The sequence below is a fragment of the Crinia signifera genome, chromosome 8, assembly GCF_055691185.1.
Source record: "Crinia signifera chromosome 8, ASM5569118v1, whole genome shotgun sequence".
NCBI lineage: Eukaryota > Metazoa > Chordata > Amphibia > Anura > Myobatrachidae > Crinia > Crinia signifera.
In genome coordinates this window covers 21,251,936-21,275,691 of record NC_139224.1, presented here as the reverse complement: position 1 = coordinate 21,275,691, position 23,756 = coordinate 21,251,936, and the positions used below count along the sequence as shown (strand labels likewise).

The 23,756-nt window shown below is 46.0% G+C and overlaps 1 protein-coding gene across 1 annotated transcript in view; it reads left to right on the top strand.

The window, feature by feature from the left end:
- Positions 1-23,756, top strand: part of PLXNB1 (plexin B1) — a 308,999-nt gene that overhangs the window by 81,391 nt on the left and 203,852 nt on the right. Inside the window, exons 3-4 of the mRNA XM_083155963.1 lie at positions 20,534-21,665; positions 22,808-22,990. Coding sequence (XP_083012089.1) covers positions 20,535-21,665; positions 22,808-22,990 — 1,314 coding nt within the window. The 5' untranslated portion in view covers position 20,534. The remainder of the gene's footprint in view (positions 1-20,533; positions 21,666-22,807; positions 22,991-23,756) is intronic.

The following is a 23,756-nucleotide window of genomic DNA, read 5'->3' as shown; positions in this document are numbered from 1 at the left end:
GGTTTTTTAAGGTTTTCCCCTTCACTTGGATTCTAGTGTACTAATTCATGTTGTGCATTATATGTCTAACCCTACGTTGTGCATTTATACAGTTAAGTTTGAATGCTAACCGGTTAGGGTTTTCTTTTTCAGCCCTTCCCCCCCCTTCAACGACTCATGCCACTGTCTGGTTCGTCGGGCATTCATACATTTTCTGGGCATCCAATCATCAGTTAGCTGTCAGGGCCCGGGCAGAGCTAGGGGCGTAGGCAGTACATTGGTTTGGTGTCAGGGGTCTCCGGTGGAATGGTCTTTTACCATTATTGTCAGATAAAGAGCGTCGCTGGGGTCGCCCGGATGTTTTGGTGATACACCTAGGAGGTAACGACTTAGGCCGGGGAACCAGCATAGGCCTTATTTTGAGAATCGAGGCTGATCTTAAGACTCTGGTAGGCCTTTGGCCTGGATTGCGGATAGTTTGGTCCGACATAGTGCCTCGTTTCAACTGGAGGGGCTGCTGGAACCCCAAGTCATTAGAGAAGATCAGACGCAAGGTCAACTTTGCTGTCTCCAAAGCGGTCACGTCCATGGGAGGCACAGCGGTTAGACACCCCTCTTTAGCACTGGAGACCCCATCCTTCTACAGAAGTGATGGTGTACATTTGTCGGAATCAGGCATGGCCGTTCTACTTCAGGACTGGTTCAGTTGTTGCAGATAGGGGATTAGGTTTGTGTTACTCTGGTTGACTTAGTTATTGATTGGTTTGGCGGGCTTGGGTTCTACAGTAATTGTCTTTAAGTGGCAATTTTTGAACCCAGCTGTGGCGGGAGGGCGCTCTCGATCAGCAGTCCAGTTTGAAGTACAGGTGGTCACTGTGAGGTATTGCCACCCTCTGCCAGGAAGGCTGGTGAGTTCTGCCCCCGAGGGGGAACGCAGGACACTTTTAGAACTGTCCTCATTAGGCCCTAGGAGGGGCGGCAAGACAGTCACAGCGCAGGCTGGCTTTGAATTCAATGGGGGCGGTTCCTCGCCCTAGTTACAAGTTGGGGCGTTGTAGTCGCTGCCATTGCTAACGTTTATGACTGGCTGGTCGTCAAGCGCTCTCTAGGCCATCCCTTTCAATAGGGTCATACCACAATAAATACCCTTTACCTTTTTAAACTTATGCAGTGGTTGTCCGTGTCGTTATTTCAGGTCACGTGTCCGTGTGAGTTATTTCAGGTCATGTGTCCGTGTGATTTACTGCTAGGGGTAATCAAGGTTTAAGTTGAAAGAAAAGGTTCATCTCAATAATGCATTAGACGCCTTAGAGAGAGCGAGGGCTGCCTAGGCATGAGGGAATATAAGAGTCGGTGCAGTTTGAGATGGTATGACAAAGATAGAAATCAGAGTGTCACTTACCCATAGAAGTGCAGTGTAGATGGGGTAGCCAATCAGGTGTAGAAGGGGTGGTAGCTTAGGTGGAGGTATATAAGAGGTAGTCAGATGATCCATCTTCCTCTTGAGTCTGGATTCCCACCCTCCCTCCCTTGTGCTAACCTACCACATGGCCTTTCGGCTGTCACCCAAATTTGGCTCTCATCAATTTTAATATTAATTGGCGGGAGGGCGCTCTCGATCAGCAGTCCAGTTTGAAGTACAGGTGGTCACTGTGAGGTATTGCCACCCTCTGCCAGGAAGGCTGGTGAGTTCTGCCCCCGAGGGGGAACGCAGGACACTTTTAGAACTGTCCTCATTAGGCCCTAGGAGGGGCGGCAAGACAGTCACAGCGCAGGCTGGCTTTGAATTCAATGGGGGCGGTTCCTCGCCCTAGTTACAAGTTGGGGCGTTGTAGTCGCTGCCATTGCTAACGTTTATGACTGGCTGGTCGTCAAGCGCTCTCTAGGCCATCCCTTTCAATAGGGTCATACCACAATAAATACCCTTTACCTTTTTAAACTTATGCAGTGGTTGTCCGTGTCGTTATTTCAGGTCACGTGTCCGTGTGAGTTATTTCAGGTCATGTGTCCGTGTGATTTACTGCTAGGGGTAATCAAGGTTTAAGTTGAAAGAAAAGGTTCATCTCAATAATGCATTAGACGCCTTATTCTGTACGGCTGAGCCTCCCCCTGTGGTCTCTGGCCAAATGTGTTGTCATGTATGGGATGTGGATGGCTCATCCCAAACATAGCAGCTACTTTATTAGTACCAGCCTCCCTGGTACTAATATCCCTGGGTTAGTTTGCAGTAAGCTTCCCTGGCAGGGGATTGGTAGCAGGTGTGGTCCCAACACAAAGCACTGTGTCTCACCACCTTAAACTCAGTATTTCCAAAGCGGAATTACTTATGTTCCCACCAACCAAGAACAGTTACCATCCTGATATCTCCATCGCTGTTGACAACTCCACAATCTACCCTACCCCACAAGCTCGTTGCTTAAGGGTCATCCTCAACTCTGAACTGTCCTTTGTTCCACACATTCAATCTGTCTCCAAATCATGTTACATGCATCTAAAAAACATATCCAAAATACGACCCTATCTCACACAAGACACTACTAAATCTCTTATCCATGCACTCATTATATCCTGCACTGATTATTGCAGTAGTCTCCTAACTGGTCTTCCCAAGAACAGACTCTCACCACTGCAATCCATTCTAAATGCTGCTGCTAGGCTGATCTTCCTTGCAAGATGCTCATCGTCTGCTGATCCGCTCTGCCAGTCCCTCCATTGGTTGCCTGTATCTTACCGTATTCAATATAAAACACTTCTACTCGCTTATAAAGCTATTAACCATACTGCACCGGGTGTGGTATAATTACCCGACAGTCGGGATTCCGACAGTCATTACTCAGACGTCGGAATCCCGACTGCACAGCGTGGGGAGCGCAATGAAGCCCCTTGCGGGCTCGCTGCGCTCGCCACGCTGCGCTTGCCACGCTGCGGGCACGGTGGCGAGCTGCGCTTGCCACCTATTTTATTCTCCCTCTATGGTGGTCATGGACCCCCACGAGGGAGCAGTCGGGATTCCGACGTCGGAGTATTGACTGTCGGAATCCCGACTGTCGGGGAGCCGTCCGGCACCCACTGCACCAGCATATATCTCTTTTACTTACACAAGATCTGCGTCTCTCTTCTGCACGGATCACTAGCTCCCATTCACTATTACAGGACTTTCATCGGGCTGCTCCCACCCTATGGAATGCCCTTCCACACACAATAAGACTCCACTAGCCTCCAAACTTTCAAGCGTTCCCTGAAAACTCACCTCTTCAGGCAAGCCTATTATATTTAAGGGTACTTCTTTACTTTCACGGCGCCAGCATGGCGCCGCGCTACTTCCGGGTTACGCTCGCCACAAACTAAGTAAAATAAACGAAGTTAACGCCATGCCAACATGGATAGTTCATACCTCCACTATCCATGTTGGCATGGAGTTGATTTTAATTAGCGTGGCGAGCCCGCAGCGTGGGCGAGCGAAGCGAGCCCCGCAAGGGGACTCTGACGCGCGGCGCCATGCTGGCGCCGTGAAAGTAAAGAAGTACCTATTTAAGTTCTACACGCATTACCCTCTGAGGCACTTATGTATTATATAGCTTCCCTTCTGGACTTGTAACTTGGTGGGACTGCTATGCTATTACTGGTGCCTGTCCTTGTGTTTCCCTCCTATGTCCCTATAGATTGTAAGCTTGCAGCAGGGCCCTCTAACCTCCAAGTCTGTCTGTTGTTACCCAGTTTGTTTTATCTCTGTCAACAATTGTATAGCGCAACGGAATCTGCTGCACTATATAAGACACTAACGGAATCTGCTGCACTATATAAGACACTGTAACGGAATCTGCTGCACTATATAAGACACTGTAACGGAATCTGCTGCACTATATAAGACACTAATGAAATCTGCTGCACTATATAAGACACTGTAACGGAATCTGCTGCACTATATAAGACACTAACGGAATCTGCCGCGCTATATAAGACACTAACGGAATCTGCTGCACTATATAAGACACTAACGGAATCTGCTGCGCTACAGTATATAAGAAACTGTAACGGAATCTGCTGCGCTATATAAGACACTAACGGAATCTGCTGCACTATATAAGACACTAACGGAATCTGCAGCGCTATATATCAAACTGTAAATAAATAAAATAAAATAGAGCAGCGATTTTATAGTCAGGCTGTAATGAAATCATTTATGGTGTGCAGCAATAAAATAGCATCTTAAGATTGCTTACTTAATGTGCACCTTCTTCTTTCACTGGGGATCACTGAGTACTTCTTCTGTGACTATGCGGAATTTTATGAAAGCTTGGAGAGTGATAAAATACCAACCAATCAGTCCCTAACTAGACTTTTTTTCAAAATCAACCCTTAAAATGACAGGAACTGATTGGTTTGTACTTTTGGGGGGTCAATACCAAATTTGACTGTTGGGACATTCCCACTGTAACTCAACAGTCGGTATTCAATGTTCCGAATGTCGGAAAGCCGCATTTTGTTATAAATGGACACTAAATTGTCGGACTCTGCTGCGAATTCCACAATTTGCTGCCGTTTCCAACAATACAAAAACCAAATCTGAAAGCCTTCAATGCTGTCGGAAACGGCCGCATCGAATAAGCGTGTGCTGCTATTTCTGCCAGCGGAGATAACGGCACAGATTCACTAACCCCCTACTGCTCTTCACTTTATCTCTCTCCCAGCTTTGACACCTCTACCCCTGTTATTTCTTTCAAATAAGGAGCAATGAAAAACGTATCATTGAGACAGATTCGGAGACCTGTATAATGCGAGCGCAATTCCGAACACCCGCCGCGGACGGAATGCTAATGCAGCCAGACGCTCGCTCATTGTGATTTTAAATAACCGTGTGATGTCACCACCTCCCCTGTCTACGTAGGCGGCTATCATCACCGTCCGACACTTACACAGGTGCAGGGGGCGTGTCTCATTATGCTAATTCATTCAAATGTGTGTGATTTAGTTAACAGCAGGATAAAATGTCGCTTTTATACAATATATCATAATATAACAGAATGACTATGGTATAATATTTATTTAAAAGGAAACCCACACAAATACATTTAATGCTAAAGGGGACAAAAATAACATAAATGAAATACTCTTTAACATATTGTATTGTACCGTTGTTTAATCTGAGCGTGTTTATCTGCATAATTCATATTCCTCCACTTTTATCGTAGGCTCCGCCATAGCAATGACACAAATATAAGGTGACAACTCGTATATCTCTGGCGGGATTTTATTACTATTATGCAAATCAGAGCGGCTATTATTAATCATTAAGGTGGGATAAAAGCATGCAGCGAAGGGACGTGGTTCTAATATGTGATTTCATGAATATGTCCATGCGATGTTGCGGCAGATACAAAGGGTCTGATTCAGGACTGCTCGCTAAGCTGCCTATATTCAGAGCCCCCAAAAAACACGCGCGGGGGAGCGCCAATCAATATGCGAATGCATCGGCAAGTGAAAATCTCGCCGAAAGCATTCGCTGTGGGGGTCTGCACATGCTCGTTACCGCCTATGCGCAATCCTCCACTATCGGAGACGTGGCCGAATTCGAACCTGAATGAGCAGGTCTGAATCGGCCCCATAGTGCAGGAACGGTTACTGTATGTTCCAGGTAGGGAACATCCGATTGGCTGTCTGTGATTGCAGCATGAGTGCTACCCGCAGCATCGTCCGGAATAAGCCTGTAAATGTTCTAAGTTAGCGAAGTGCCGGATACAAAATGAGGAGCTTACAGTAGGTTTAAGTCATTGCAATCATTTCAAGCGTCTGAATACATAAGTGATTTATTCAGCCGCTCGCGTCCTGTAAGCCATCAAGCGCCTACTTACCATATAAGTACAATTAGCGAGGCCGATCACTACACCAAGACGGAATCTTCCAGGTCGCGGGAGGCAGCACGAGATGCTGGTGTCCTGTCCACTCTAATGAGATCTGTCTCATGCTGCGGACGCTTCTGAGAGATCCAGGTTATCCCGCAGATCCGTTTCCCTTGCCGAGCCAGAAATGACCCTAGGGGGAGAAGAGAACGGCCAGCCTTCCACTTTAATTAACCCCATGGGACGGCGCATTTGCACAAATCTGAGAGGGGCTCGTGTGACCTGTATATTTCCTAATAATCATACTTCCAAATGAGTTTATACATAGTATGCCCATTTCATCATCTGTCTAACAGTAAGAAGTATACATACAGTATATATACATGCAGGCTTTATGTAGGTCACACAACTTCAGGGTGACTTCCTTGTGTAGGGTAGAACTTATCCTGGACAATCAGTAACGAGATAGAAGCCATCCGTTATCATTGGGTGCTGATACGCATTGGTGGATGGAGAACCAGGCAACGCAATTCATTGTAGGCAATGCTGAATAGTATCCAATCATTTCCTACCTGCCATGTTACAGTCTGGGTTTGAAAAATGAAAGTTACGATATGATTGGTTGGTGGTTTATTACTCTCCATTTTTTTACTTTTGCAAAGCTTGGTACATCTGGCCCAGGTCTTGTGGGGTGTTCCCGATATGCAGTGGTGGTGCTTGTGTATAATTGACCTGGGGAACAGATGGCACCAACATGCACTATGCTATGGGAAGAAGGCAAGCTGGTAGAGACAGCGTGGTGATGTGGGCAATGTTCTGCTGGGAAGCCTCGTTCCGCCTACCTATAAATTGTTGCAGACCAAAGGCCTGCGTCAGACTCCGTTGTCCTCTGCGCTCGCACATCACTCACTGCCCACAGGCGCAGACTGGCCATGCTTTGGTTGGCAGCGGCTGTGTGTGACGTCATGCAGCTGCTGTGGTCCTGCGTTTTACTGGGCTTCTCCCAGAGAACACTGCGTCACGGCCCCGCAACGGTCTGTCACCACCCCTGTTGTTTCGTCCTTGAGGGGTGGATGTATGAAGCAATGATAAGGGAGAAGTGATAAAGTGCCTGGTACTTTATCCCCAGCCAATCAGCTTCTGACTGTCCCTTTTTAAACCCAGCCTGTAACTTAACAGTCAGGAGCTGATTGGCCGGTGATAAAGCACTTTTTTTTCACTTATTTTCCCTTATCACTGCTTCAAGTTCATACATCTACTGTACCCCATAGTTATGAAGCGTGTCAGGTGAGCGCCCAGGCTGGTCCCTAAGGATGCATTACAGTAAGCTGTTCTGAGTCTGCAGATAAGGACACAGCAGCAGAGAGGTTGTGGGGATGCTACCAGACATTTCTAATGTGAGCAGTATAACAGTGATTACACTGTGCTCCAATCTGCTTCGCCGACCCCTATCAGTCTCTGTTTTCCATTACTGAAAGCCGGCAGGATTTACTGCTCTCATCCGCCATCCAAAAGGATTTACTGACAAACCTGCTTATGTTACCGGTGCAGGAACGGACCTGCAGAGGAGCAGCCACTGTTGTAATGACCTCATTTGCATTCAGTGCTCCCAGATGTCTCTGCCTGGCTGGGAACATATCAGAGGTGGCTTCGTCTTTCTTCTGCCCCAGGGGCATGGAGAGGAGCCAAGGAGCTTCCCCACCCTGGAATTATTTTTAGACGTTTATATATAAATGAGAGCATTTAGCACAAAATCTGTTCTCATAGGCAGTCTTCCATTACTCACATAGGGCCTGATTCAGGGGTGGAGACAGCGTCGATTTCAGATGCACGAGGACGATGTTTTCCCCAAATCACAGCTGTGCGTATAACTTAGCCGTATGCAAGAGATGCATCGGAGATCATAGTTAAGGATGGCCATCGGGGCAGTCGCCATCGATGGTGATACTGCAACCAGCCATCGATAGTAAACTGACTTTTATTTCTGTTGGGGCGATGCTGACATCCTGTGACGTCAATTGACCGCCCGTAGCAGGGAACGCCATGCCTGCATTCTAGGGATGGCCATTATTGCCATCGATGGCAATAGTGCAACTGGCAATCGATGGTGATAAAATATGCTATCAATGACCATCGACATTTTTACCTATTGATGGTCATCCATTTTGGTTGACTGACTGGCCTGTGGGCCAATTGAAATACAGGGGCAGGGCTTCATGGGTGCCGGGGGTGGGGCTATGCTCCGTGTCCCGGCACTTTGAAAAAATAAAACGGCAAAAGATCGGTTTTGCTGTGCCATTGATGGAGGGAATCCATTTGGTTCCATCGATGGCAAAAGTATTCAACGACGGCCATAAACCATCAATGATTTCAAATCATCGATGGTCGATGGCCATCCCTACTGCATTCCGAGGGGACCACCCAGAGTTTTCATGGGGATGCCCATAACGGGCCGATGAACCGTTCAGTGCCGGGGTTTGCACATGCGCGGAAATGCACATATACGCAAACCCCAACCATCTATACTGGGGGCCTTATTCAGATCACTACAAGCGATCCTGAATTGCCCCTTATTACACTGCATTGCTCTACAGTTGGTATACTGTACTGTTAGTATACATCTGGAACATGTTTACGGAGACCTGCGCATTCCTAGTAGACTTAACCCTTTTGGGTGGAATATTGTAGAAGTGCTGGGAAAGTCAGGACAAGTTGGAATCATGCACAAACGGAAGAATTAAATATTCAATTGTTTCAGATTGTTTGTTTTGTTTTTTTTGTTTTATTTTAAATGTTTCTTAAGAAACCTGAACGTGTTTTAATCCCATGATTGTCTTTGAAAAAAAATGTAAATGTTTTTGAAAAATACAGAACACGGAAATAAACTGTTGGATTATAACACAACGGTATGGGTGTCTCACAGGCAAGTTGGAGCAGTGAGCAGAATAAGCCTTAGGTCTGTGTGTCTACAATTAAGGAAAGCGGTGATTTGATCTCACACAGTAGGACTAATTACTGGCATGTAGACATGTTGTAGCAGTGTGCTTAGGGTATATCCCTCTCCTTCCTGTATACATACCTGGGTACTCTTTACCTAGAAGGGCACCCACGATTTTGATCGTGGGCATCGTTAGTAAAAAATCGGGGCCATCGCGGGCATTGAATGCACTAAAAAATCGGGTGCGATGCGACCGACGCGATGCCCGCGATTTCCCATAGGGAACAATGTTAAATGTCCCAATTGACCTGATTTTCCTGTTCAATGTCTCAATTGACCCGATTTTTCCATAGGAAACAATGTTAAATGGCCCACAGAGGCCAAATAGGCACCCTGAAGTGTGAAATGGCCCCCCTCAATTGCTAACGACACCCCAAGATCAACGTCAACCCGAAGCGTGGCGAGCGAAGCGTGGCGAGCGAAGCGAGCCCGCGTGGGGCGGCGGTACGCGTCCTACGACCTTTTCATACCCCACTATCCATGTCGGCGTGGAGTTGAGAATAGAAAGTGTGGCGAGCCACCGAGCCCGAAGCGTGGCGAGCGGACGCGGACAGCTGTGAAGCCCGTGAGGGGACGTGGATACCTGTGAAGGTATCTGCGTCCCCTCGCGGGGCTCGCTGCGCTCGCCGCGCTTCGGGCACGGTGGCTCGCTGCTCTCGCCACACTTTCTATTCTCAACTCCACGCCTCCAAGCAGTGATAGAATATAAGAGTATCAGCGTGCCTCAGGAAGGAAGCGTAATTACATAGTGAGGAGCCTTTAATGGCTGCTAATTGGAGTGTTTGACCTAAATCCTTGCGCACATTCTAAAGCACATCTCAAGCTGTCAGCTCAATATTGCAGCTATCAAGTACTACGACGTACTAACGGGTGGGTGCAGACTGAATGACCCATTACTTAGGATTCCCACTTCCAGGCAGCAAAAGAGGAGTCTCGGGGGCAGTAAATAAGATGCTACGGATGTTCCAATCCATGAGAACGGCCCCGAGGCCAGATTCAGGAACCACTTTCACCGTGCTGGAGGCAGTCATAGGCCCTTATTCAAATCTGATCACATTACAAATTTGTGCTCAAAATGGGCAAAACCATGTGCACTGCAGGTGGGGCAGATGTAACCTGTGCAGAGAAAGTTAGATTTATGAGAGTTGTTTTGTTTCTGTGCAGGGTAAATACAGGCTGCATTAGTTTTACACTGCAATTTAGATTTCAGTTTCAACACACCCCACCCAAATCTAACTCTCTCTGCACATGTTACATCTGCCCCACCTGCAGTGCACATGGTTTTGCCCATTTTGAGAACCAATTTGTACTGCGATCAGATCTGAATAAGGGCGCTAGTGTCAGGCGCCGATCCTCACGTTAATATACCTTTCACATGTGCAGTACAAGCATAAATGAGGAACTTACCCTAAAATGTGAAAGGGGTATTAGTCCTTCCAATAGGACCCATAGACCTTGGTGTAGGCTGCCCGTTAATTCTAAATATAGCTTCAATAATATTTGAGGGAGAAGTGATTTGCATAAAATAATTACTATACAAACTTTATTTTGAAGGTTGTATCTATCTTCTTTATTCTGTACTTGCCCAGTGTTGCTGATTTATCACATAAAGGAAAGTTCAGTGTCACTCCCCCTGCTTCTGGTGTCTGAGTCCCCCCTGTGCTCCTCCATATCCACCTCTATTTGATAAATGCTGCTGTGACTGGAGAATAGCGTGGCTTTCTATAAATCATAATAACAGTGTCTCCTGTTGTGTGAGATGATTGCAAGAGGAGAAAAACAAGATTATCTTCCTCCCGGACTGCATGCTACGTTTGCAAACACACCTTGGCCAATTTTATTGATCCAGCTGGCAAAGAAGCGATGTTAGATTTCCTCTCTGAAATCTTTTTATACGGATCACCAACTCCCGAGGACCAACCGTAACTACTAATCAATGGAGGGGTGTTATCGTAGTGTAGTGCATTCTGGGTACACAAAAGCATAACAGAAAATGACGGGAGATTGCTGTGAAAATCTGCACTGTGCAAAGTGGGGGGGGGGGGGGTGTCTCTTCATGGTGGGGGTGTGGTGATGTGATGGTGGGTGTGTGGCCATACAAAAGGGCCTGCCTAGTGTTTATGAAATGCTAGGCTACCCCTTACATCCTCCCAGGGATTTAATCGGTGGGTCATTCATTGATGGTTGCCATCAATTGTACCATTGATGGGTAAGCTTGATAGTGTAACCGTCTGCAAGGCGATGGTCACCCCTGCTTTACAAGACAGTAGGTTGTGGGGCAAGAAGAGCCTAAGGGGGAATGGGGGACAGGGACATTTGCATGCACAGTAGACACTAACATCTCCTGCGCCGTTGGGGAGGAGGGGACCCAATCCGAGCCTGCAAACAGCCCCTCTCTTAGAGCCAGATGTACTAAATTTAAAAAGTTATAAAATGGAGAGTGATAAACCACCGACCAATCAGCTCCTAACTGCCATGTCACAGGCTGTGTTTGAAAAACGATAGTTATCTTAGTACATCTGGCCCTTAAACCGCCTGCACCCACCGGTGTTACTTCTCACTAAGGGCCAGATGTATCAAGCTTAAAAAGTGATAAAATGGAGAGGGATAAACAGCCAGCCAATCAGCTGCTACCTGGCATGTTACAGGCGAGGTTTGAAAAATTACAGGTAGGAGCTTATTGGCTGGCTGTTTATCACTTTTTGAAGCTTGATTCATCTGGCTCTAATGAATTTGGAAAATGGACATAAATATTTGTCCTTATAATTGGGCCAATGGATTTTTAAATGACTTTTGCCGTTTGAAAGTAAATGGGTAGATTTCTAGCCCTTAATGGGTGTTTTTTTTTTCCATCTTATTTTGCACAGAAAAAGAATTGCGTTCCTGAAATAGCAGGACAGCTGGTAGTTGTAGTTCTACAGCCGAACAGCCACACTGCCCTACACTATTACAGCCGTAGATCTCTTTATGTGTTGTACCACAGGCATTATGTAATCCGGCACTTACAGCCGGACGAGACCAGTAAGATTCTACACTCGCCCCCGACTGCGATATTCACATATATCCTTGCAATGTCACGTATTAAGCCGTAGGTCACATCCTGCAGCAGCAGCAACAGTCCCAAGCGGTGAAGGGGTTAAGCCTTAGCGCGTTGCATTCTGGGTAATCTGCTTGCTGAGATTTTGAGAAAGATAGGAGTGAGTTTGTACCAGAAGGTGCCAACTAAGTGCTGCTGTAATCACTGGGTCCATTAACATTGCAGGAATGTATTAAATCCTGCATGGCGTTAGAAGCAGCCGCCACCTCCCTGTGTTTCGGGCCTGGAGTAATATAAACCTTTAGCAAAAAAAGAAAATGATTCCTTTCAAAGCTGTCCCAGCTTTGCGGATCTCTGCGCTCATTCGATAATCACCGACCGCCCTGTAATTACTCTCACAGCAGAGCCTTAAAGACGAAGCACAGTAAGCGGCAATATTCTGCAAGTTATGAAACCATTATCGTACGGAAACAAGATGTCCAGATTTGCGTAATAGCTTCGTTTTCCGTCCGCTCAGATGGGATCTTCACAGCTGTATACATTAATGACTTGGATAGTATATATAATGACACAAGCTGATTGGTTGCTTTTTGCATCTTTACTGTACTCCTCTTCAATGCTTGGACAATAAAATTCAGAGCCATTAATGCTGGATCCGTTCCCCATCTTGAACTGTTAATTCAACCCTTAAATTTAGACTTAGAGATTGAGATGTCATTAAAGTGCTGGCGCTAGGGGCCGGATTCATTTCTGATCACATTGATCTGATCACTGGCCATAACTTATTGCTGGCACCATGTAGCCCTGGACTTACTCAGCGGTGCAATGGAAAAAGGTATATCTGGCCTGGAGCTGACGTCACACACCTCCCTTAAAACGCTCAGGCACACCTTGCCATTTTGCGGACACTCCCAGCATTTTCCTAGGCATGCCTGTGTTTTTCTTAGCATTCCCGCCAAAAGGCCGGTTTCCACCCAATCAGATGGCCTCATGCATTGTTTTGTCCTTATAAAAGAATGCCAGGCTCAGTGTTATGCCTGGCTCAGTGTTATTTCATTTTGAAAAATTGTATAAATCCAATAGTTTGGCAGTCAGCCCAATCAAGAAGGTCACATGTGGCGCAATAAGTGAAGACAGCCAATGGGATTGCGCTGAAGAAGAAAATAGTGTTTATTATTCGTAGAGTTGGTGGTGGTCAGAGGAATCCCAGATACCGGATCTTTCCAGCCATTGCTGTGAGAGATTTGTTTTGGGGGCGCCATATTTAACTAAACTTCAATTGATTGGCTTCAGATCATTTGCCGGCAGTAACCAAAGTGATTCATATTCCCTGACTGTGGACCTTGGCCTTTTTAATCGGATATTTTGCACATCTCTCCCAGCAACATTGGCACTCAAAGGGCAAAATGGGTCCGAATCACCTCATGTGGGAAAATATAGGACAGTTCTGTTAAATATTTTAAAAATGTTCCTGTCAGTTATACTGTACCCAGTGGAAACTTCTATTTTGTGACCGGAGACAATATTTAACTCAATTAACCCATAATTAGAGACCTCACTGTGAGGCATTTTGTAAAATAGTAGGCAATTCTCATTAACTCACAAAATGGCCGCCTCGACTGTTTGTCAGGGACGAGAACAACTTTATAAAAATAACATAGCTGACTTTAGAGGTAATGTGCCCAGACCTTATAAGATAATGCACTTGCTCCATCCCGTACTTTGAAGATCAGACCTCTGGCTCCGCTTCTTTCGTCCTTGGACAAGTTGTTTTATCAGCCTAAAATAACGTTCTGTATGGAACACGTGCCAACAATTTAATTAAGCGACTCTAAAATATACAGCCGCCTGGTACGAGGAGTAAAAAAAGATGATTGTTTAATCTGTAAATAAAAAGTTCCCTATCTCCTTCACTAAGAGGCCAACCGCCCGCTCTTGTGTCGTAGACCTCATACTGGCGAAGAAACGGTTATGTAGAAGACACAATGTATAATAATCTCAGTGTGTGGGTTACAATTCCTATAATATATTTAACGGGCCATTAAGAGGTTGTAAGCATACAGCCTGGCGTTATTCGTCATTGTTACACGGCGCGAGAATGAATAATGATATTGGTTCTGCGTTACAAATTCCCAAATAATATTCGGCCTAATGTGTTGTGGGGAGGCAGCCACACTCGGCTAGGTTTGTCCCGGCACTGTGTGTGGGGCGGTCATTCGCAACGACGGCGCGTTGGAAAAGCGCAACCAATGTATTACAGAGGAAATAGCAGCAGATGGGCTAAGCATCATTAGCCAGGTTGGAGGTGAAGATCTGAGAATTAAATTTGTACTGCAGATATAAACGCTGCTGTGGTGCACGCAACAGATGGGCCCATTAGCACGGCACGCTATTTAAATTAGTGAGAGGCGAATTGTGTATTAAAAATACATAACGCAAAATAGGTGAAGCACCGTAGTGTAGAATAGATTAACATAGCTTAAAGGGGCACTGAACCTAAAATGCAAGTGTTATTATATATATGGAACTAGTAGCGCTTAAACTATTCAGTTATGCTATGTTTTTTGGGGGGGGGGGGATACATTTCTCCTATGTATCCCAGACTTCTTCATTGGAACGCGATTGAAGGCAGCTGCAGATTTTCATCTTATTTATAAACTGTTAGATTTCCGCGAGGGTAACCATGTTCTTGATATTAGGGGTAATTCAAGGCAGACATTCACAGCTTAATTTAAGAGACAAGACCACTACAAGGTACCATCGGAAGTACCCTCGTCTGGGTCGAATTCTGCTACAAAATTCTTTATCATCTTTGCTGTAGTCATCTCTACAACTTCATGCTAATGTAAGTGACCCCTATAGGTATCCGGGCTGCGGTCATTTGGTCTACAGCATGATGGTCGACAGTCATTAGGTCGACATGGTAAAAGGTCAACATGGGTCTATGTCGACATAGGAAAAGGTCGACATGGTTCTAGGTCGAAAGGTCATTAGTTCGACAGGTCGTTTGTTTGACCGGTCATTAGTTCAAAAATGTCTAGGTCGACAGCCAAAAGGTCGACATGGGGTTTTTCACTGTTTTTTGAGCCGACAGGTGGTATTTCATGCCCTACCATGCACTAGGGCGTGGTGGGAGAATAAAATAGTGTGCCGAGCGCAGCGAGGTACCGTGCCCGACGCATCGCGAGGGGATGCGGTGCTCTTGAAACTGTGTCCATGTCCATTGTGTTGACATTCAGGTAAAAAAAACTGTGAAAACCCCATGTCGACCTTTTGATATAGACATTGTCGAACTAACGACCTGTCGAACTAATGACCTTTCGACCTCGAACCATGTCGTCCTAGACCCATGTCGACCTAATGGTGTCGACCTAATGACTGTTGACCATCATGCTGTAGACCAAATAATCCCAGCACAGGTATCCCTGTTTGACTTGGACTACTCCAGAGACAATGGCCCTTATTCAGGTTCATTCGCTCCCCTGCGTGTTCGCTTTGGGGAGCGATGTCTTCCGACCGTCCGTGCGCATAGTCAGTTATGCGCATGTGCAGCCGCTGTGTGCGGGGAATCGATTATTCGCTGGCGCTCGCACACAACAGTGTGATCGGGGGGGGGCGTGGGTTTGCGGACCGGGGGATTAGCCTATGGGAACACCCATAAAACACTGGGTGTTCTCATGGTAATATTCCCCGATGGTACGGGGCGGGGGGGAGGGGGGGGGGTGTCAGGTGCCCGCCCACTTCCTGTACAGGCACTCGCAGATGCAAGACACCAAAGAGGTATCTTACATTTGCGAACGCTTGAAAAATCAAGCGCAAGATTTTGTGTCCGAACGCAAGGCTGTGAATGGACGAGTATGTAAATCATCCATCCGCATGCCTGCGGGTAATAGCGCGGTGCGAGGGTGGGCGGCTGTGTGTGTGCGGCGGGCGGCAACTGGTGGACTCGCAAGCCTGCGAAATTTGCAGGCTTGCGAGTCAACCTGAATAAGGGCCAATAACTATCACCCTCACTGGTACAAGGACTGGTAAGGGCAGAGCCTTATATAATACTCACAATTAATGTTCTATCATTCTGCTCATTATACCATACATCTTCCATAGAAATAAAAATATATCAAGCTTCACTCTCCAATCAGCTCCTACCTGTCATTTTTCAAACCCAGCCTGTAACATGGCAGTTAGGAGCTGATTGACCGGCAGTTTATCACCCTTCACTTTTTCACTTGTCTGATTTTGTGGCTGTTTAATGACAGTCCCAGACGGCGTCACCCGCGTTCTCTGTATTGTTTCCTGCTCCATTGTGACATGATTTATAATACAGTTGTCACAGGATTAAATATTAATAATAATATCCGCTTTTAGCTAAGTGTATACAACACAATGTCTGACGTTGATTATACATAATATATATCTGACATAAATAGCATATAGATAAAAAAAAGGCACCGAGATGCTCAGTGTAAAGGGCCTGATTCAGTGCTGAGCAGCCGTCATTTGCTGCTTAGCGAGCCCCTTAACGCCACCCAACTGCGCGGCAGAAATTAGGTAATTTGGTCTACAGCATTATGGTCGACAGTCATTAGGTTGACATGGTTCTAGGTGGAAAGGTCATTAGGTTGAAAGGTCATTAGTTCGACAGTGTTTAGGTTGACAGTCAAAAGGTCAACATGGAGTTTTTCACAGTTTTTTGAGCCAACATGTGGTGACAGGCGGTATTTCATGCCCTACCATCCACTAGGGCGTGGTGGGAGAATAAAATAGTGTGCTGAGCGCAGCGAGGCACCGTGCCTGATGCGATGCGAGGGGATGCGGTGCACTTTAAACTCCATGTCGACTGTGTTGACATTCAGTTAAAAAAACTGTGAAAAAACCCATGTCGACCTAGACAACGTCGAACTAACGACCTGTCGAACTAATGACCTTTCGACCTAGACCCATGTCGACCTTTTCCCATGTCGACCTAATGGTGTCGGCCTAATGACTGTCGACCATAATGCTGTAGACGAAATGATCCCAACCCCTTCAGATCACACCGAGTGATTCTGAATCAAGCCCAACATTTATTCCTCAGTGCCTCATTACGGTCTCACATTGCAAGCGAATTGATAGGCTAAATATTCCGCTGTCTGTAGGCTACGTTTTTTTTTAATCTATAGGTTAGAATATTTGTTCGGCGTTTCCCTGATCATACATGTGGAATCTGTCGTTATGAATCAGTGATAATTGGTTGATGATTTCCGCCAGTCACTCAGGAAACGCACCCTCAGGCTTTACACGGCCAGCCACAAGGACAGGGATAATCACCTATAAATCATATCCAGCTCCCCTCTCCGAGCCCTCGGTTCTCCCACTCCCAGGAGAATGTTTGGAGATTACTTTGACAAACTCATTATTATATGTCTGTATGTCAGTGTTTTACGCATTGTCTATTGTTTATAATAGCACTAAGTCCCCACATCCCGATGAGCCCAAACGTGTTGGAACCAAGGACATTATAGGATGAGTAAGGTGCCCAAGGTCATGAGCCAACAAGGAAATCAAACAGGGGCTTCAGGTACTGACAGACCCATTGTTCCCAGTCCGTAGTCGCTTTGGCAAAACGTATAAGAGAATTGCCGGGTTCCAGACAGTGGGTTGTGGACCCTGCACACGAGGCCATACATGGGCGGACACTAACATTAGCATAAGGCAGTCAGTTTGACTGACACTTTGGGGCAAATTTACTAAGATGGAAGTTCTATTTCAGAAAGGGTGTTGCTAAGGGCAACCAATCAGAATCTACTTATTTATTTAGCACCTTCCAGAAGATAAAAGATAAAATCGGATTGGTTGCCATAACAACATTCCATCCGAAAAAGAACTTCCGTCTTGGTAAATTCCCCCCCTTGCGTCTCGATTTAGAATCAGGTCTTGGGCCAGATTATCTTAGCTTCAAAAGTGATAAAATGGAGATTGATAAACCACCAGCCAATCAGCTCCAACCTGGCATGTCACAGACTGTGTTTGAAAAATGTCAGACAGGAGCTGATTGGCTGGCTGTTTATCACTCTCCATATTATCACTTTTGAAGCTTAGAGAATCTGGCCCCTTAACTGTCCCAATTTAGGGGGACATGGTCCATATTCTTGACTTTTTCTCTAAGGCACCCGGCCTGGAGGTCGGCCTCTAGTAGCTCAAAAAGGGCACAAAGAAAATGGCCGCATTCCCTTGGTGGCACGGGCATGTTCTCTGTGTGGTGTGGTCACACAGCATACCCTCGGTCATATCCGAGATGAATGTGTTGGTTCTGTCTATTTGCATCCTACTGCGTCCACTCAAAGAGAGAGGACAAGGGGGCGCAGTAGGCTGCAAATAGACAGAACCAACACATTCATCTCGGATATGACCGTCTAATAGGACTGTGCCAGCGGTCGGAGAAGCTCCATGGTAGCTGCAAGCAGAACCTCACCTTTGTGATAACTCCGGATTTTAACATAAGTATTAACCACTTTCAATGTGAACATTAAGTGGGACTTTGACTTTCAATACTAACCCTACCAACTGGTTATATGAAAAAGGATAAAATCTAAAATTGCTTGCATGATCTAACCGGTTTAATGAGATGGGGAATGAGTTATTTATTATTATATGTTTGTAAGTCTTGTCTGTCTAATTGTCGGCCATAATATTGTGTTAAATTTTAATAAATTGCATTTTTATTCAGCACAGCGCTGTTCCACAATTTTCTTCTTTTTTATCTCCTTTAGCAGGCACAACCTTGGTCAGCAGCCGGCAGAGCAGGCACAGCCTTGGTCAGCAGCCGGCAGAGCAGGCACAGCCTGGGTCTGCAGCCAGCAGTGCAGGCACAGCCTGGGTCTGCAGCCGGCAGTGCAGGCACAGCCTCGGTCAGCAGCCGGCAGAGCAGGCACAGCCTCGGTCAGCAGCCAGCAGTGCAGGCACAGCCTCGGTCAGCAGCCGGCAAAGCAGGCACAGCCTCAGTCAGCAGCCGGCAAAGCAGCCTGGGGGCCTCCTAAGAGTTGTGGCCTGTAGGTACTCACCCCGTGTCTCTCCCCCCCCCCCCCCAAATCCGGCTCTGTTTCAAACCCTACTTGGATCCATATGAATAAATTGGTAGACAGATAATTGGCTTGGTATCTTGTCACTGTAATTCTGATGGCCTAGGGCTGTGTAGGCTTTCCAAAAACCCAAGCCTGGCAAACACAGGCATTTGCCAATGCAGGAAACCACATGATGAATGCACAGGTCAAAGATCAGGAAATCGTGGACATTAATGACTTCAAATAAGATGCTCAGATGTCCTAATGCAAGACCTCTAATAGCTGCCAATTTCTGTCAGCTATTAGTGTGTTTAGTTTGTCAATCTAGTTAATAAAACTTTTCTTGTTTTTAGTACAGTAGAGTTTTATCATCCTCCTTAATTCTGTATTAGTTTAGTGAGCCCATGATATAACCAGGTTCATATTTCATTGTCATCAGACTACACATGTGCTGCAATCACAATGGGTGCAGGGGCCGCTGAGATTGACAGGAAGTGACCTTTAGGAGGTTTCAAGGTGCCCATAAACGGTATAATTGCCATGTGCGATGAGATATGTGATGAAATCTAGTCCATACAGCATACATAAATAGTACAGTGTATGGGGACCTTAAACGGAGGGTACCACCGAGATCCCCTTCAACGCAAGGACCTTTTTTGTCAGGCACTGGGGCCACGTCATAATCTATTGGGAATTCAACTGTAAACAAAGTATTTTATGGGGGTAGTTGAGAAAACACAGTTGTGTCATGGCCCTTTTTATGACGTGTATGTATCTGCTGACGTCTGACAGCTTGTACATGCAAAAAGATGGCATCTGAGTCTCTATCTGTTCAATCTGCGTAGCCATAGGCCAACCCTATGTTCCAATGTTCCTTGTTTTTTTGCGTATAAAGTGTACGCTATCGCGAATGAGTTTGTGATGTCTCCAGTCAGAATCTCTTTTCATTCCTGGGCGTTAGCATCACCTACTAAAATTAGCAGCTCCGTAGCTTAGAAAATCACAATTGCAATTGCATTTGTGTACAAACGTAATTAGGGCCAATGCGCCTTAAACGCTGTCCCTCTCCTCTGTGTCGCCCTTGTGTTTTTTCCCCTTCCATCTAGAACAGGCGGTGCAAAACTATGGCCCTCTGGATGTTGTGAAACTACACATCCCAGCATGTCTTGCCACAGTTTTAGCATTCGCTAATAGCAAAACTGTTGCAAGGCATGATGGGACTTGTAGTTTCACAACAGCTGCAGGACCAAAGTTTGGCCATTCCTGATCTAGATTGTAAGCACTCACGAGCAGGGCCCTTTTCACTTCTGTGCTGTTGCCTCCTTCACTTGCCATCTTCTGCTCCCCATTGCCAACAGTGGCATGAACCCTTTGGGTTCCACCGCTATTGCTTTTGTTTGAGGTGTGCCTACATATTTTTCAACGTTTATATACTGTAGCCTACATTATAGATCATGTTCTTCAATGTCTAGAACTGTACTATCGTTGAGTAATTTCTGATTCATTAATTCGTAAGGCGCTTTTGACCCCTTGTGGCGCCCAATAAAAAAAAAGTATAACAATACTGATATATATTTCCAAAATAGAAAGAGAATGATTTTTTTCTTTGCTTTTGACATGTATTTTCTGTTTTTTACAGAATGATCACCATGCCTCCAGGATCTGTTCTTCTCACTGCCTTGTGTTTCCTTGGGACATCAGTCTCGGGCACACAAGCGTATGTCACTTTTTCCCAGAACAACACAATTTTCAACCACCTCACGCTGGACACCGACACCGGAACCCTGTATCTAGGTGCAACAAACTACCTTTATCAGCTGACTGAGGATTTAGAGCTTGAGAGGGAACCAGTTCAGACGGGACCAGTTTTGGACAGCAAGGACTGTCTGCCCCCAGTCACCGCAGAGTGCGCCCATGTACAGAGCACCAACAATCACAATAAGCTTCTGCTGGTGGTTCCAAGCCAAGATGAACTCATCGTTTGCGGCAGCGTTTTCCAAGGCATCTGTGAGAAAAGACGCTTGGGATCTGTCAATGACATCCTCTTTAGGCCAGAGAGACCAGTGGACTCCCAGTATGTCGCTGCAAATGACCCCAACATTACTACTGTTGGTCTTATTGGGCTTTCTAAAGATGGGACTCCCTTGTTGTTTGTGGGAAGAGGCTACACAAGTAAGGGGGTTGGTGGCATCCCACCGATTACCACTCGGAACCTGAATGTTGGTGGTGAACCCCATTCCGTGTTCTCCTATGAAGAAACGGCCAAGCTAGCTGTGGTTGGGCGACTTTCGGAGTACAACCACCACTTTATTAAGATCTTCACTCACCGATCCAGTGTTTATTTCCTGTTTTACCGCCGCGACCTTAAATCACCATCCCGAGAGTACAAGACCTATATTTCTCGCATTTGTCCAGACGACTCCCATTATTATTCCTATGTTGAGTTGCCCCTCAGCTGCCAAACTAAAGATCTTACTAGGAGTTATAATCTTCTTCAGGCTGCCTATGTCACCCAACCCGGAGACAACATGGCGGCAGGAGTCTTGAACACCAATGGGGATGTCCTCTTTGGCGTGTTCTCTCAATGGCATGCCGCTTCTGGTAAAGTAAGCGAGGAATCGGGCTTGTGCTTATACTCTATGGAACGTATTGACCAACTGATCAACCAGACCAGGGACCTCTGCTACACCAGGGACGGCAAGGACGAGGACAGGAGAGAAGTGTCCTACATAGAGTACGATGTGAAGTCGAACTGTGTCCAACTTCCCTCTGTGAGTACTGTTCTCTTGTGTCTACATACCGAGGGGGCAATTATGAAACCTAGAAGTTTTTTTTTTTTTTTTTAAATGACTGGAGTGTATTGGTTGGTACTTTCTCCTAAATATAAAGTCAGAGGTTCCTATCCGACCCAATTTCAATAACCCTGTAGGATTTGTTTCCATATTTGTATCAACTAATAACAACAATAGCACAATAATAACAATAGTTAAAGTGTTTAGGGTTCGAAATACAGAAAGTATGGGGAATCGGACAAGTGTAGATGTTGCCCTTGCCAAGTAATCAGCTTATATATAGGGGGATATTCAATCTCCAGCCGCCATTCCTGATGAGAATTGACGAGCTCCCAGCCGCAGTAGCCACTTCCCACGGCAACGCCCCCTTCTCAGTGCTCGGCAGACAGGGCATTCAGCCAAATGAGCGCCGAGCAGGCTGAGAACGGGACAGGGTCATGGCTGTCGGGCCAGCCCGACAGTCGTGAGCCGACATTGAATACGCCCCTTATTGTATAGAATGTACATGGTAAATGCTACTTCGAGGCTGATTGGTTGCTATTGGCAACTGCTCCACCGGTTCATTTCTCTGCTCTTTTCATTGCCTGATACATCCAACCCGTGATTTCCTAACAGATACATTTTTTAATTATATCATAATATTTTCCCTTTTTATTTGTCTCTGTATAGTAAAGTGTCCTGTCCTAGAGACCTCTATCTTCTAGGCTGGGGCAATGGTAGATGGACTAGGAGGAAATACGAGTGTTGCCAATGATGGCTCATTGTTCCGTCACAATTTATGGCTCATGGTGAAGAAGAAAGAGTAATCCTAATTTTCAATTGGGAAGGGAAAAAATGTTTCTGAGATAACATTAGAAACCACAAAAAATTCTGTGAAATTGGTGTTCTATATTCACAGACGCTTTGTGATCAGTTGGTCCTTTTCTTGGTCATGGTAGTACCTGAGCCCAAGGTTGCGACCCTTTTGTCCGAAACAAATAAGTTGCGTTATCATTTCCTATCAGTCCTGGGGATTGCAGTGTCTGGGAAACGCAATGTCCCTGAAATCATGGGAATTGCTTTTTACATTATCGCTCTCCGTTGTATTCCACCCTGAGAGAATATCTACTTTGTGATTTCAGGACACGCTCGATGCTTACCCGTGCGGCTCAGACCACACACCGAGTCCCATGGCAAGCTGGCATCCGCTGGAGGTATCCCCTGTGTTCGAGAGCCCCAATGCTCGGCTGACGGCCATCGCCATCAATGTAGAAGAGGAGCACACGATCGCTTTCATCGGTGACAGCAAAGGACAGCTAAACAAAGTAGGTGACGGGGAGATCAATAAAACTAAAATCACTTTCTGAGCCGAGCACTGCTGGGTATTGATTGCCCTGGCTTGTATTAACTTTGTTTTTCTTTTACTTTGTATAATGGTATTAGAGTACACCCTTTGTATATCACCAAAAATAAAACAATTTAACATTTGCAGTAGAACGCCAGGGTTACTGCAAAGTGCTGCAAAATACAGGCTTGCCTGACTGCCGCTCCCGGGAAGAGCAGAGGTGCGGCAGCATTGGGATCAGAGACCGCCCCGGCCGGTTCCCTGTTGCGTCTGGGATGTGCCATGACAAATTCAGATTTAAAGCTCTTCTGTATGTGACCATTAAATACTATTAAGAATGTTGACATCATTTGTGTTTCCAGACTACACCTGGTGTTCCATAATCCCATTCGGAATAAAACCGGTACCATTCTTACACTTGAAAAAAGCCGGAGAAATAACACAGAATCTGGAATGGTTGCCCAGGGGGCACCCACACAATAGGGGCCTACACATAGCTACATTACCAGCCTGGGGGGGGGGGTAATCCCTGGTCGGACCCTGGTCTTTGAACACGGAAGTTTCCAGGGTCGGACCCTGCTTCATACCCCATTTACACAGCACTTCAACCTGGGTCGGACCTGGGTCTGCACCATTTACACTGAACCTGGGTCAGCCCTGCTTTTCCCTATGGATGACATTAAAAATTTCAATTTTAGGACTGATAAACTGCCAGCCAACCTTCCCTCAATGATTTAAATAAAAAT